The following is a 15,177-nucleotide window of genomic DNA, read 5'->3' on the forward strand; positions in this document are numbered from 1 at the left end:
ACATTTGACAAAGACTTTTACAAACAAACAAAATCATTCATCCCTCACTGTAAATTATCACTCAATAACACAGCGCGCGCTGTGCATTCCTTAGCCCGTGGGTATAAGATGTGTGTGTGTGTGTGTTTGTGTAAGGGGGGGAGGGTAAATGGGATAGATGTGTCCATAGTGTGAATACTATTATACAAACTGGAAATTTTACTTATGTACCACAGCCTTATAATTTTGTGTGTTTTTTTATGTGTGTGGATGTGTCTATAGGCTCTAAAAACTCTCTGCCTTAAAAATCATACTTTTGCTCGCGCTTCAATATACGTAGTAATTTGTTATAATTATATATATACTGTACTAACGAACATAAACAAACCAGGTGCAATATAACACCCGCTTGGCTGTCAGCTATTTGAATCGTTTTCATGATCTCCGTCCTTAAACAATATGGCCTCCGCTTGTAGAGTTGTCTGTTTGTGTGTATTTTTTTTATGTTTTTGTTACACTACATTACTACTGTTCGACACTTATTTAAAAAAAAACACTTCATACAGCCTCCAGATGGCATCTATCATCGTATCCAGGGGGTTCGGTATGCGGTCATACTAATGCTGTGTCACACATCAGCAGCCACTCTTTTATTAAAAGAGAGCCTGGATCAGCGCAGGCGGTCCAACGTGAAAGGAACAAATCTTTCTGGCTTACCCTTACAGTTTGTAACATAACTTTAATATTTTTTTTAATTAACAAAATTAACAAAAGCGAAATTTCGTGTACTTTGTTGTATGTTTTCAACCGTATCAATTGATTCCTATTTTTGTTTGTTTAGAATGCTCTAAAGATAAGCTTTCAGAATATGCATTAACATTACTGATACAAACACCAATTATGTTGCGAAAAACTACATTTTTTCCAGATTTATAGTCTGAAGCGCGGGTCAAAATATGCGCCCTCCATAGAATGTTGTATATTTTCATTTGGTACAACTTTGCAGAACATAATTTTTAGCCATATCTCCAAATTTTGTTTGTTATTTTCAAAACAAAAAACAAGGTGTTATTGTTATGTTACGCACTGTGTGTAAACTACAAATTGTGGAAGTTAATTTAAAAAAAAATGCTTTTATCTGCATATTTTCCAATTCCCATCATCGGGGAAAAGCAAAATGGACTCCAATGAAGCAAACACAACGCAAAAATCAACCCGAACCCGACTATTTTGGATGTTGATACCGAACGTATCTGGCTTAAATGTAACCGCGCGTTGTGGAGCAAAATTCAATTCTTCCCCAGGACGCACACACAGGTTTTGCTTGTTTTGTTTACCGTATCACCGTTACCTCTCGATTCTAAACTAATTATGTACTGGTTTTCAGTTAAACTATACACACATTTACATACAATTCTATACACATTATACATTTGTTCAGTGCCGCTAACAAGTCTCTAATACAAGTAATTTTTACAACATTTCACCTCTCTCTCGTTCGGGGTTATCGTTTATCGCCACTAGTCCGAACGACCTTTCCCACTAAGGTGTGCTGTGTAAGATGAGCTGGTTCCAATGTTTAACACCACCTGCATCTCATAAACCTCGTCATGATGCAAAAAACCAGCTGGATGAACATTTATTGTCCACCAAGCAACACAAAAAAACGACTAAACAACGCTCCAGTTCATTAGGGTTTGGCTTCAAAAACGGGAATCCCCAAAATGGTGGGACAATATTTTTATAAATTCCTCGCGTAGATGTACTACTACTAATTGGGGTTTGCTGGTGTTTCGTGCAAAATGCGTGTCGGTTGGGTGATAAGTGAAGTGGGTGCGCGTTCCCATATTCGTGCCAATCCTGTAACTCTCTAAATACGGCCAGAGCAATAAGTAGCTGTTTTCTACGCGCTTGGTGGTGCAACGAGTGTGTGTGTTTTTGGGGTGGAGTAGGGAAATGTGTGAGTAAGGAAATGTGCCCGTGCACTCTCAAAGATGCGTCGATTCACCTGGAAAATAGGAAATGTAAAGGAATTGGTTTTTACAAATCAGTAACATAAACGATCACGCTTACATGCGTGCCTGTGTCTGTGCGTGTACGACTGTACAGAAGATTTACATGTGTTCGTGAAGGTAAGAGTAAAGGAAGAATAAAAAAACACAACAAGAAAACAAATCAAAATCAAACAACCAACCATACAAACAAACAGATTACGAAACAAAACAAAAAGACAACATACACGACAAGGTAGCAAGTTGCTACAAGGACGGCACGATAGAGAGGAGAGGAATGAAACAAGGAAAGTAACAGGAAAAACAACACTATTTCAAGGTTACTTCGGTTTTTTTTTGTGCAATCACCACACCACAGCTGTGCTAATTTACGTATTTATTATTTGTTAGATTGGATTAGTTCTACCTTGTTTGTTCCCAGTGTTATTTGGCGCTAAACATCATTTGCAAGTTTGAACGGGGCTGCCGGTCTAACAGACTGTCCCCTCCTTACACACTATTCAGCAGTGACCGGATTGGAATTACATACACGAGCTAGAACCCCCATATTACGATGCTGTTCGTGCATGGCATTCTCACGCTCAGGCGCTATTCTTCTCTTTGGACGGTTTTACAATTCTATGCTCCATCACATAGTGTACCCATCTTCTCACGTTGGGGGGTGTGTACACGAAAATACACGGCGTCTTACGGAGTTTCTATCTGAACAATCGGACATTTGAAACAGTTAAGGTTCCTGGCTAGGATTACCAGGTTCCTGCAAAAAAAAGATAGATTTTCAAAATTTAACAAAAAATTTCACGTTAGAATCGAAAAAGGTTGTAAAGCCAAGTGGCACGAAGTTGAGATGGAACCCGGAATTCCAATATTAACTCAAGCGTCTCCATTGTAATTCGATTCTATGATTTCTAACTTTTTCCAAAGAAAGCAAATTTTAACAACGAATCCCTAACTGATGTCCGACTGTAAATATTGAAACCGTATAGTACATCCGGAAAGCAAACACAACACAATTGTTATGTCGATCTTTCTTACACCCGCAAGAGCAAGATCTGCCTTGTCTTGTCTTATCCCTACACCTCCACCATATTGGACTGTGCCGCGGGCGTTTGATTCGTACGGGTCAGCGCATCTTCCACACTCGTGCCCTTTACCGGTGGCGATTGAGCCGTCCCCGATGAGCTGGAGGATGATGTTCCACAACCAGAGCTGGTACCATTGTTCTCGATCCCAGTTGGTGAACCATCCGATGGGGAACTGCTGCCTGCATCGTACGAATTTCCCGAACAACGGTTAGATGTTGACGATGGTCGCGGTGAAGGACATTGTCCCCGTTGTGACGGGTCGTGGTTTGGTTGCTGTTGTTCTTCAGAACCGCCGGATTGGTTTGCAGACAGGAGATTTACAATTTCCGGCTCGGACAGCAGACGATATCGGATGAGACTTTCCGGAGACTCTGCTATACGATCGATGAATCGTGTAACACGCGTCCAGTCAAATACGCGGGTAATAATGGATAAATGATGATACGGTACGCATGCAAAACATTGTTAGCAGTAGCAACATTAGCGATGGTTGTGGTGTTAGTAAATGACGGTTCGTGTTAACGCGTGTTAGGGAAGAAGATGATCGCAGCGTTGCAGCGAGATATAGGACACCAATTTCCGAAGAATCATTCACAAACCCATCATCCAGAGAGAAAATTTTGTAAAATATACAGGCAGCATGTAAAAAAAAAGATAACACTGTCGTTAGTACATATTCAAATACAATTCTACGTAGTAAGTATAACTAAGGTATGAGCAACATTAGACATTCAACAGTACAACAATTTGGGGAACATAAAAGGAACCGGAGGATTGATGTGTAAGGATAGAAATAAAGGGATGCAAGTTATATTAATTAGTCAACTATTCATACTCTGTGCAAGTGTATAATTTTAACGCATATCATCATTTCTGATGGATTTCGTCACCTTTGCACTTGAAAGGAAGATTATATTGCCGATAATATTGCATATCACGAAGCATTTGATTCTCCAGATGTTATTCATTGTTCGCGTTGAACAGCGCAACAGGTAAGTAAAATGATAGCCAAGCCAAAAAAAATTCTTCAACTTATCGTCTACTTGTCTACTGCTGAAACATGCGTCACGATAAAATCACGACATGGTGCAATACATATATCAGTGATATCTAATATATGAATCTAACATTGCATTCAACTTTGTTGAGTTATGGTACCACTTGAACATATGCTGCGAAAACAGGACAGGCATAACAAAACAATATTGCACACGTTTGATACGCCCGCTTAATCAACTGGTTTTTTGCCTAATATGATTGTGTCGTTTCCATGACGTTCATTAGGTATTTTTTGTTCGAGAAATCGCAATGATGAGGTAAACCAAATGAAATGGAATGCTCCATCCAAGTTGTGATACTTCGACTCAATCGAAGGTTTATTCGAACGCGGACTCTTCACACGATGCTAGCAATGATGCCGCCGGATTATGTTCTATTTTCATAGTTACGATGCTAACGAAGCAGGTTAGAATGCACAATTGGTCAAATCTTAATTCCAGGTTCGTAAACCTATCGTACTGGGAAAATTTTCTCTTAAACCCGTCTAACATATTTAGGCATAACGCCAAAGAGAGATTAATCCAATTGAAACAGGTCCCGCCTTTTCATATCTTCCTACAGATGCATCTCTTCTCTGCCCTACGATCGTACAATAGTATCATTCGACACTAATTACTATACACATACGATGCTTTCGCACAGTTTGCTCACTCCACTATATGTCTAACGTTTTAAGCCATCGCGTTGTTGTTTTTAGTTCGCTCTATTACTATCGCGACCACCATCTGATGTCTTCTCGGTGCTTCCACGGCCACTATCCGGGGGACAGGAAGGCATGCGATCGTTCGACGTACCGCGCCGGAACCCAAACTGAAACCCTTCGTCAAGCACATTCTTTTGTAGCATCTTCTCGGAAGATGATTTTTCCGCGATCAGCCGCTCGTCGAATGGTGAGGAAAAAATGTCGTACTGATCGTGTTCGTTGTGTGACGGTGGTCGCGTCGGCAGACCGCTATCGTCCGTATCGGTGCCGGTTTCACCGTAAGCGTCCCCGACACCCGACAGCAGTTTCGCTTTTTCCTCGTCCAACGAAGAAGTTTCCACCAACAGACGCTGTTCCCCGAACGTGGATATTGACGATGATGCCGAGGCGACGCTCGATGATGGAACGATGCATGCGACGGAGGACGAACTCGATGCAACCCCGCAGGGTTGGTGTTTGAGCAGGGGCATATCCATATTGGGAGAGACGAACCGTGACAGCGAACGCGATGGACGGCGCTGTTCGTTTCGTTGACCGGCGCTGTACCGGTCCGTCCCGGACGAGGTGCCGGCTATCATTTCCGACCTGCCGGTAGCAATGGCGGAGGACGGTGTCCGCACACTGGACCACATCTTGCCGATCGTTTTGTTGAACCGACCAATCCAGCTACTTCGCACCGATACGCCTTTACCTGGAGGGAGGGAGTGGTACCGGTAGTGGTAGGGCATTGGTAAGTTGAAAGTATTTACTGATACGGGACGGAAACATTTGCCGCTTTCCCAATAATTGCCCATAACATTGCTAGAAACTGCCGTTCCTATGGATTGTTTTCATTTTGCACGGCATTCGCTTGGTCCTGTTCTCCTGGAAAGGCCTTTTACATTTAAAAAAAAAACCGTGTGGAAAGGAAATTGGAATCTTTGATAGGACATTATGGTATAGGATGGTTTAGGGCTGCAGCGCTCACCATGCAAATTCTCTGTCTTGTAACCATGTGAGCAGCAATGGTTAGCGTTTGTGTTACGACCTACACCTCCAATACACCGCCAAGATTAATGGTTAATGACCGTTCAAATTCTGTAGTTTATAGTGGTATCAAATATCCCACGCACAATGATACATCGAAAATATTAAGGTACTATTAACTATCCATTGATGAAGTTTAGAAATAATTGGATTTTTGCATTTATAGCTTTCTACCGAAGGGTCTCGCACCAAGAGAAATTAATATTTTCTATAATCATGCCATTGATATCAATAGAAACAATTTCGCTGCCGAATAAATTCTTCCACCAACATCATTTCCATCCACCAAACATTTACTTTTTATCACAAAATCCAACATTCAGACAAACATTCACACGATCCTGGAAAGCTCACGGACACAAATATGGAATGTTATCCAATATGCGGGCGTGTAGCAACATTATCACGTCGTACCACAACAAGCGTGCAAATATAGTAAATAAAATGAATGTTGTCTAGTGTTCCATTTATGTGGGATAATTTCTAATGGATCTCTATGAAGTTTCCCAATTTCCCTTTTTTACAAATATTTTGTTGTATTGTAATGCACTGGGCAATCTTTAGTATGAGCGATGTAGTGCATGGTGATTTATGATGTGCATGATGCTAGATACTTTGGAAGGGATGGTTGGTTGATGATATTTTGCTTTTTAGGTACATGTACGTCACGTCCGTGTGTGTCTGTGTTTGTGTGTGTGTGCGTAGTGTTTTTGTTGTGTCTTATATTAGCAGTTAGTCAATGTGCATGGCACCACTCCAATAAACGTGAGATACATTTACAATAAAATCGTTAAGAATGGTGCATAAGTGAAAGAATAAATATGTAAGCTATATTAGCACCTCCTAGGTTCGCATAGCAAATGTTACACAATTAGTTTTGTTTTAAGAATTCCAGGCCGCATTCGTGAGAATATACAAATAGATACAACAACCGTTTCCCCCTAACCGATCTGGCAATACATACAATATGCGACAAGTCGTGAAGGTGTTGTTAGAGCCGGCTGCGTCATGAACATGAGGCAGTGGAAAGTGTATGAGATTGTACATCTGTATGCCCCTGTTGTATGCCTGCACAGCCGTATGCTAATGGATTTCAATGGTTTAATGTAGCCTTAATGGTTTAGCTGCAGTGATTTGTACAGTTTAAAGGTAGTACTTGCAGTAAGTGCAACGTGCGTCAAAGTTATGGGCAATGCCCCATTTCTCAAATCTTTTCACTATTCACTTCTAGAAGAAACTATTGAGAACGAAAACGTAAAGGCAAAGGCATGTTTGCTAATCCAAAGTGGTTTAAATTTGAATTCGAAAATGCATTCAAGGTAAATTATAAACGATCATATTGCGAATGGCATGCATGCGGGCTTTTCATTAAAAACAACAAAACTGCAAGATCGCGTCTGCCTTTGCGATTCCTTCTCATACACACTTGGAATGTATACAGTGCTGGAAAGTAAATAGACACCGAGCACACTATTGGTAACGTTTGAAGGATTGCATTCACTTTAATCCATCGATTGTAATATTGTAGAATCAATTGAGGGGAGCAGAAACGTTCTAAAGATTCACGTTAGACTACAGGATAACAGAAAACATATTAAGCTAAACACAAAAGTTAAACCAGACATAACTGGACGTCCATAGCTCATTGATTGATTGGACGATAGCACGATGGCATCAACCAAATAGATCCTTTTATAACCGTGTTCAACAGAGGGGCGCTACTGACAAGTATATTCTCACGGTACAGCTATAATGTCTCGCAATGATTACGATTGCAGATCTGGTTGTCGTTGTACCACTTGGGGTGTTTAAAAAATATTCAGCTGCTATTTATTATTTACTACACTGTCTAACCCATACGCAATCTACGTTATCTGGCTATCATTTTCTTTTCTTCCAATGAACTATATCTGTATTGATTTGTTTCTTGCACTATCGTCAACAATTTAACTTAAAAAAAAACAATGTTTGAAACTATCACTAACTCTATGACATCTATACACTGACCGAGTCTAAAATTAAGAAACCGAAACAAAACGTAACTAATACAACACTTATATGCCTTTAACCTTCGCTTAAGTATTCGCATTACATCGCTACTCGAATGAGAAATACTATCCACTCGATCTATTCATTTGTTTAACGTGTAACTATGGTTTTATGAATTTCTTCCCTTGCTAGTTCCCCCATATCAAGCAACCTTTAAATCACAGCAATGCTTGCCAATTGAAATGTATTGATTTAATGTTAGAAGTTTCGATTACGCCTCTCCGCCGAAATAATAAATCGTTTATCTTGTCGACGCGTCGATCGTCAGCCGAAAAATAATTGACAGATTAGTTCTATTCAATCTCGTATACGGCCAGACCGTTCTCACAAAAAAATAATAATAGTTCTATTCAATTTTCATATGCGTCTAAAACAATTGCTTCTCTAATGAAAGAATCATCCGATGGATATTTCATCAAATTGGATACCCACCGACTAAATGTCTCATTTACGTAAGTTTGATTTGTCGCTTTCATGTATATGTGTGTGTGTGTGTGTGTGTGAGTGAGTGTTTGGGTGTATGTTTATAGTAAATATATGGTAAAGGATGTGCTAAACGGGATATCTATTGGGGGAAAAAAAACAAAATGGGAGGAATCGGTAACACACATCAGTGCCCCAAGCCCGACCGATGACCAGAGCGATGATCATCACCAAGCTGGCGATCGGACTGCGATCGATTGAGTGTTGGTAACGATCCGTTGGCGGAAGACACATTGACGCTAGTGGAGGTGGTATTGCCAGCGAAACAAGCGATCCTATTATTTCCATCATCCGATTCGAGTGTTTGTACAGCCACAGGAGCGCTTAAGGTTCGTTCGATGGAACGAACTACAGCCGAACTATTCTCGCTACTGGTAACACCAACGATATTTGACGACGAGGACGAAGAGGATGATGCCGGTTGCGTTCGAGGCTTTGGCAACGGTATCTTCATGGCTGCACGCAGCTCTGACCTTAGCTCGCGAAACGAGAACGGTGCACAACGGTTACTGCGTGAAAGGACGGGACTTGTGCCAGCTTCTAGTACCGGAGAAGACATAGTTTGTACCACGGTTAGGGCAGAGCAAGACGACATTGAACGACGAATGCTGTTTGGGGCAATGGTGGTAGCAGCAGCAGTAGGACATTCGACAGAACCTTCACCATCTTGTTTTTTACCTTCGATTTGATCGAGTCCCTTACGCGCCCCACCGCTAACCGAGGTAACAATGTGTTGTAATAATTTGTTGCAGAAACTATGTCCACCGCCACCGGACAGCAACGGACCACTACTGACAGTAGTACCACCGTCGCTAGCATGTTCTGCAGCCGACAGGTTCTCCGACGATTCCATCTGTGCGTCACTTTTCTCAATGATCTCGAACGAACTCTCGATCGAACCATGTACAGTATCCACCGGTGATGCCGGTGCTGGACTGACGTTGAAGCCAATTTTGACGTTTGATGCTCTCGGTTTCACTACGCTACAATCCGTATCGGACACGGTAATCGCTGCTGGGGGTCCCGGGGACGGTGGCGGAGGAAGCGGTGGTGGCGTCGGTGGACCCGGTTGCTGGAGAACTTCTTCGATGGTGGACGGTCGACGAGCAAGTGCCAACTCTAATCGCATCATATGGCCCGGACTTTTGCCGGGCGATTCATAGCTCAACTGATTATCACAGAGAAATGAGTAATAGTCGGTGGGAAGATTACAACAAGTGATCTCTTTCATATCTCCTACAATATCACTTGATAGTTTAGCACCTCCGCTGCTCGCAATGTCCGGTATTGGCGTTGACGTTGTTGACGTTGGGCTTTTCGGGATAGTGACGTTAGAGGTGGCCGTGCTAGCTTTCGCTACTTCAAGTATGCAACCAGTTCCCGCTCCAATGGTGGTCGCACGTAGTTGAACACTCTTCACAAGTGTCTCTTTTAAGTTCGGATCGCTACGCATATTGCGAAGCCATCGAAATTTTAGCTTCGTTCTTTTGCTGCTACTTCCTCCACTGCCATCATTGGCAACGGTCGAACCCAATCCCATACCCTTAGCCGAACCGTTACCCACCGAAATACCAGACAGATTGCTGGCACAAGACCCGTACAGTGTGTTCCCACCGATGCCACTATTGCTCCCGGAGGCGTGCTTGAGTTTCAACGAACGTTTCTTCCTACGTCTCATGGCCATACCGAACCGTCGAAACGGAGATGCGGACGACATTTTGTTTTTGCCGCTACCACCTCCACTAGTACCATTGTCCGTGAGATCCTCTATCGATCGATCGTTTACCACTTCACTGCGCTCGCCTACGGAGGCGGATCGATCGACAGAACCAATATTAACGTACCCAGACATTCCCGATCTTGTTCCATGCGTGTCCGCCTGTTGCGCTGCACTGGGCAGCAATGCACGAGATACTCGCAACAAATGATCAGCGTCGTTTCCAACGCTGGCGTATCCGAATTGTAGCGCACTAGCATCATACAACATAACTGCTAACGACGATGAATCGGCAACCGTTCCGAATCGGAATGGCGGATTATCGTCGGTTGCAGCATGCAGACGTTGGTGGTTCGGGATCGGACAGATCCGGCTAATTTGGTTAAAAGTTTGGTTGGTGGTGGTGATAGTACTATCGCTACTACAGGGCTCGTGCTCGCCGAGTCGATCATAACTACTTTTACTATTTTTACTGATGAGGCCACAACTACTACGTGTGAGGAGATAATTTTCGTTGTCGCTGATGCAACGACGAACGGAAGAGGAAGGAGGGGATATACAGGTTTTGCTGCTTGGTACCGTTACTGCTGTTGCCATTGTTACCATCGTTACTGTTGGTCGCGCGGGTGGTATTGGTGGAGATTGAACAGCGGGGCTACTACTAATGGTTTGGTTGGATTTGGTAATGGGTGTTGTTGTACTGGGGATTGTTGTAGTTGTAGTGAACGAGGTAATCGTAGCTGTTGTTGTATTCGCGGTTGTTGCTGATGTAGTAGCTGTTGTTCTTGATTTGCACATGGTTTCCGATACTACTGTTTCACACTCACCGGATTCCCAATCTTCATCAGTACCCTCGGAAGAGCCTCCGGAATGGTTCAGCTGACGCTGTTGTTGTTGCACTTGCTGCTGCTGCTGTAGCATTTGCTGCTGCTGCTGCTGCTGCTGCTGAAGCAGTTGCTGTTGTTGTTGCTGAAGCTGTTGCTGTTGTGACTGCCTTTCGACATCCGGTATGTTCATCCCGATGTTACAATAAATGCCGCTATTCTGCTGGTTGTTGCCCAGGGAAGCGCGATTGTTATTGACGGATCGATGATGCAGCTGGGGATCGTTATAGTTGGAGCTAGGTATCAGCGATTGGCTCCGATTTGGCGGATCCCTTAAAGCAATATAATGCCTTTGTTGCACCTGTTGCTGGTCCTGCGTTACCGACTGCTGTTGGTAATGTAGCACGTGATGGTTGTTTTGTGCAGCGTTCTTTTGATTTCCATCGACCAAGGGCTGCGTTAGCGGCCTAGCGTCTAAGTTTTCGGAACTCTTTCCTCGCGGATTCAGAAAAACTTGCACCTGAAAAACAAATCATCATTGAAAATTCGAATAAGTACGCTTTGCCCCCTTTTTCAGTCAGCTTCATTTATTCTAATGCATAATCATTACGCACCTGTTCTGGGCACTTTTTGGCGTTACCTTTATGAGCGTCGTCAATCTCTTTTTTGTCCAAAGCCAAAACTAAGCGACCCTGTGAATCATCTAATGAATAGTGAAAGTATAAATAGCATGACACGTTTTAAATAATACCGCATGGAGTTTTACAATCTATCCTGCACATCTTTTACTATTTCCAACAAGCGCGTGTCAGAAGCATCTTATACTCACATATACCAGCGAGTTCAACGAAAAACGTATTGAACCAAAAGTGCCATCCTTTGTCTAGTTTGTTGCCACGAAACTCAACCTTCACATCGCCGGCTAGCGGCATACAGCAGTCAAGCTCCACCGATATGTACTCATCCGTGCGGCGGAACTTCACCAGTGGCAGCGGTTCCTTCATATCCTTCTGCTGAATAGATCCAACTTTCAGTGGCACTTCAGCGGGAAAGATGCGCAGTTCGAGAACCTGAAAAACGTTATAAAGCAAGGTTTAATAATGAACGAAAACTAAAAACAGAAAGGTTTATTTGTTCACATAAAGATACTTACATATAGCGAAACCTTCCGATAGGTTAGATTGTTGCGCAGCAAATGCTCGTAATACTCCACGTATCGGCGTTGCGAAGGAATGGTGACTCCTTTCTTGTCCTTTGTGCGTTTCTCTGCGTAGTACGTCAGTGCCTCGTTGGCTGTCTGGAAGGTGTTGTCGTAAAGCATATAGCAACAGATCATCGTTCCTGTGCGGAGAAGAAACAAACAGTTTCGATTAGCTTCAAGTTATGTAAAAGATAACTAATTCGATAAAGCTTAAACCTAACCAACCAGAGCATTATTTGAATTCACAGCACACGTGCTCTATTTGGCCTCCGTTAACTGTTCTTAAGGTCAATGCATCATACATTCGTCTAGAGAAAATACAACCAATCCGGCGTGTCTATAATAAAATGCAACTCGGTATGGAATTGAAACAATCGATGCCCATCTAACGTTAATTGGCAACTTTACTGTACGAAGGTGTGGTACAAACGTGACACTGCACGATCACGATCGGCGATGGCGTACGAACAAATCCAAAGTACCAGCTTATCGATTTCCTACAATGCGCGCTGGGAACTTTCAACATGTGTTACCCACTCTAGAAATGTATTTTAATCATTACAAGAAAGATAAATAGGAACCAGATACGACAGTGCAACCGGAAAGAAAAAGCACTCCCAACCGATATGGGTTTGGTGAGTTTTTTGCAAATTTTATGTATATGTTTATGTTTTATGCATAATGTAGTAAATGTTATAAAACCATGGCATTCTTACCCGTACGACCTTTGCCAGCCTTGCAGTGGATAGCTACGACGTGAGATCTATCAGCATTCAGGAAAGTATACACATCTTTGCAGAACTTGTCGATGAGCTCAATGTCTGGTGGGTTGTGATCTTTGAATGGATATTCGGCGTGGTACTGAAAAGAATTAAGAGAAATGTTAGTAAGCGAGGTAATAGATTTTTGCGAATATTCATTAAAGCAATGAATTTAGTGTGAATTAATTTAGTTTTTTTTGCTTAAGGATCAAAATGTTTTCTTTAAGTAAGTCATATTCCATCAACAAGTGAAGTGAACTGCAATAATACTGTTGACGACCTCCGTCCGTACGGAAATTAGGGAATTTAAAGAATATGATTATTTCCATTATTTCCAGAACCGTTTCTTTACACATGAGTAATGTAACAATGAGGTCTAAACATACAATCTTGTTCTATAAAACCGATTTATCATTGCATTTCCTACACCATCATGGTACCGACGGGCACTAGAGCAGTTTAACCTTCAACGCAACCAAACACACCCCTGCTAGGCCTGACAATCAGCTGCGAGTCCCGAGGAGTTGCAATATTACCACTCCCCCGCACATTTTATATTAAGCATATGGATGACAGTGGCGGAAAACGACCGGACGACAGTGGCAGATTGGAAGAACATCATGTTATAATCACATCAACGTAAAGGCGATGGCAGCAGTAGCAGCAGCAGCAGCAGCAGCAAGAGAGCAATCAACTGTACCCCCCCGTCGAGTCATTCGCTCGCTGCGAGATACCAAACCATACGAGGAGTTTGCAAACACCACGAGCAGGAAACCGTGGGGGGAGTGTATATGCATCTTATTTTATTGCATCAATCCAACCCAGTGTGCACACACACGCTTTTCGGCATAGGACACTCTTCGCCAACTGATCATTTTAAGTGCTTAGAAGCGGCAAAAAAAAACGAGACAAAACTGGCAAACGGGAAAAACGAACAATTCGACGATGTCAGAAGATGGCGCACGCTTCACCGGTGCGAAAGATAAACTGTCTGACGCTGTTCGTTAACGCGGGGGTTGCAGCAGTATTGCTTTTTTGTTGCTCTTCTAGCTCCACCTGCAATCACGCTGCAAAGGAGATCGAGCAAATTTGCATGTTTAAGCATATTGTGGTCGCTTGCATAATCGCGTCAAACACTGCATTTTAACTCAGGGGGGGGCTGTACCGGGTGCTCTCGCGTGTGATGGTGTATGAAAGTTGACACGTTGATTCTAGGATGAAGGAGGCGGGAAGGCCACAGGGCGGTAGACTCGAGATGGAATGATTTGATTAGTGTGCGCGCGGGTTTCTTTGGGGTAGCAAATGATTTAACGTTGATTACTATGAATATATGAACGATTTACAGCCTGTTGAAGAAATTGTTGTTTCAGAAGTAAAACATAAAAAAACGAGGAATTTGTTATTCCTCCTTTAATTTTTTTTTATTTAAAAAAGGTACAAAAATGGCGGATCTCTCAACACACAAAAAATCGCAAAATGATCTAAAATGATCTCCCGACGTAATAAAGTATCATTAATGATGTAAATTATTTCACAAGTTTCGGAAAGTACTTGCATTTGGAAAGTATTCTAAAAAGATTATAAGAATTCTTGCGAGCAGCTGTACAATTTGATTACATGCAGCAACGTCTTGAAAGAAAAAATTAACATCTATTGAAACAAATGTATTGTAGTCATTTTTAGAGGTCTAATTTGGAGACATTTTCATACATTTTCTTTGAATTTAAAGACTGTAAATTAATTGAGCTCTAAACTTAAAAAAAATTCGGTCAGGTATCATGTATCTCGGAGGCTACCAAAAATATTGTGCTAAAATACATGACTAACTCATCACAAAACAATATTTCAACATTTCAACAACATTCAACATTTTCTTTAATTCCCAAAAAGAAAAGGCCTGACTAAATAATTGTATTAATGTCATTTTAATGTGAGTGACAAACGTCTCTCACACGTCTCCATAGTCTGATTCTATTGCTATTTATGTTTCAATATTGATTCCTCTATCCGTTCCAGATAGTATATCTATTTTTAGCGAATTTCAATATGAATTGCACCAACCTTTTTGTAAACCTTTTAGTGAAGTATTGTACCAGCACAATTCCAAGATTAGGATTTAGTACCGGGAAACATCCAGTGACATCAATGTTTTGTCTACTTTTATTCCAGGAAATAAGTCCCAGATTGATTGTATTACATTGGTTCATCTAGGGTTGTAGGTTAAAGAATACGGTTTGTGTTATAGAAATATTATGTTAAAGAAAGTTACACCACATTT

At 41.9% G+C, this 15,177-nt stretch overlaps 1 protein-coding gene across 4 annotated transcripts in view; it reads right to left on the minus strand.

The window, feature by feature from the left end:
* Nucleotides 1-4,118: 4,118 nt before the first annotated feature.
* The window catches only part of LOC128304314 (phosphatidylinositol 3,4,5-trisphosphate 3-phosphatase and dual-specificity protein phosphatase PTEN-like), a 32,229-nt gene continuing 21,170 nt past the window's right edge, over nucleotides 4,119-15,177 (minus strand). For 3 of the 4 annotated variants that reach the window (XM_053041486.1, XM_053041487.1, XM_053041488.1), the window contains exons 5-9: nucleotides 12,855-12,999; nucleotides 12,091-12,278; nucleotides 11,767-12,007; nucleotides 11,552-11,640; nucleotides 7,406-11,457 (exon numbers count right to left, since the gene is read on the minus strand). In XM_053041486.1, the coding sequence (XP_052897446.1) occupies nucleotides 8,524-11,457; nucleotides 11,552-11,640; nucleotides 11,767-12,007; nucleotides 12,091-12,278; nucleotides 12,855-12,999 (3,597 nt within the window). In that variant the 3' untranslated portion in view covers nucleotides 7,406-8,523. Of the gene's footprint in view, nucleotides 5,530-7,405; nucleotides 11,458-11,551; nucleotides 11,641-11,766; nucleotides 12,008-12,090; nucleotides 12,279-12,854; nucleotides 13,000-15,177 lie in introns of those variants that run through there. The other variant, XM_053041489.1, reaches the window with a different exon arrangement.

This window comes from Anopheles moucheti, chromosome 3 (assembly GCF_943734755.1).
Source record: "Anopheles moucheti chromosome 3, idAnoMoucSN_F20_07, whole genome shotgun sequence".
NCBI classification, from domain to species: domain Eukaryota; kingdom Metazoa; phylum Arthropoda; class Insecta; order Diptera; family Culicidae; genus Anopheles; species Anopheles moucheti.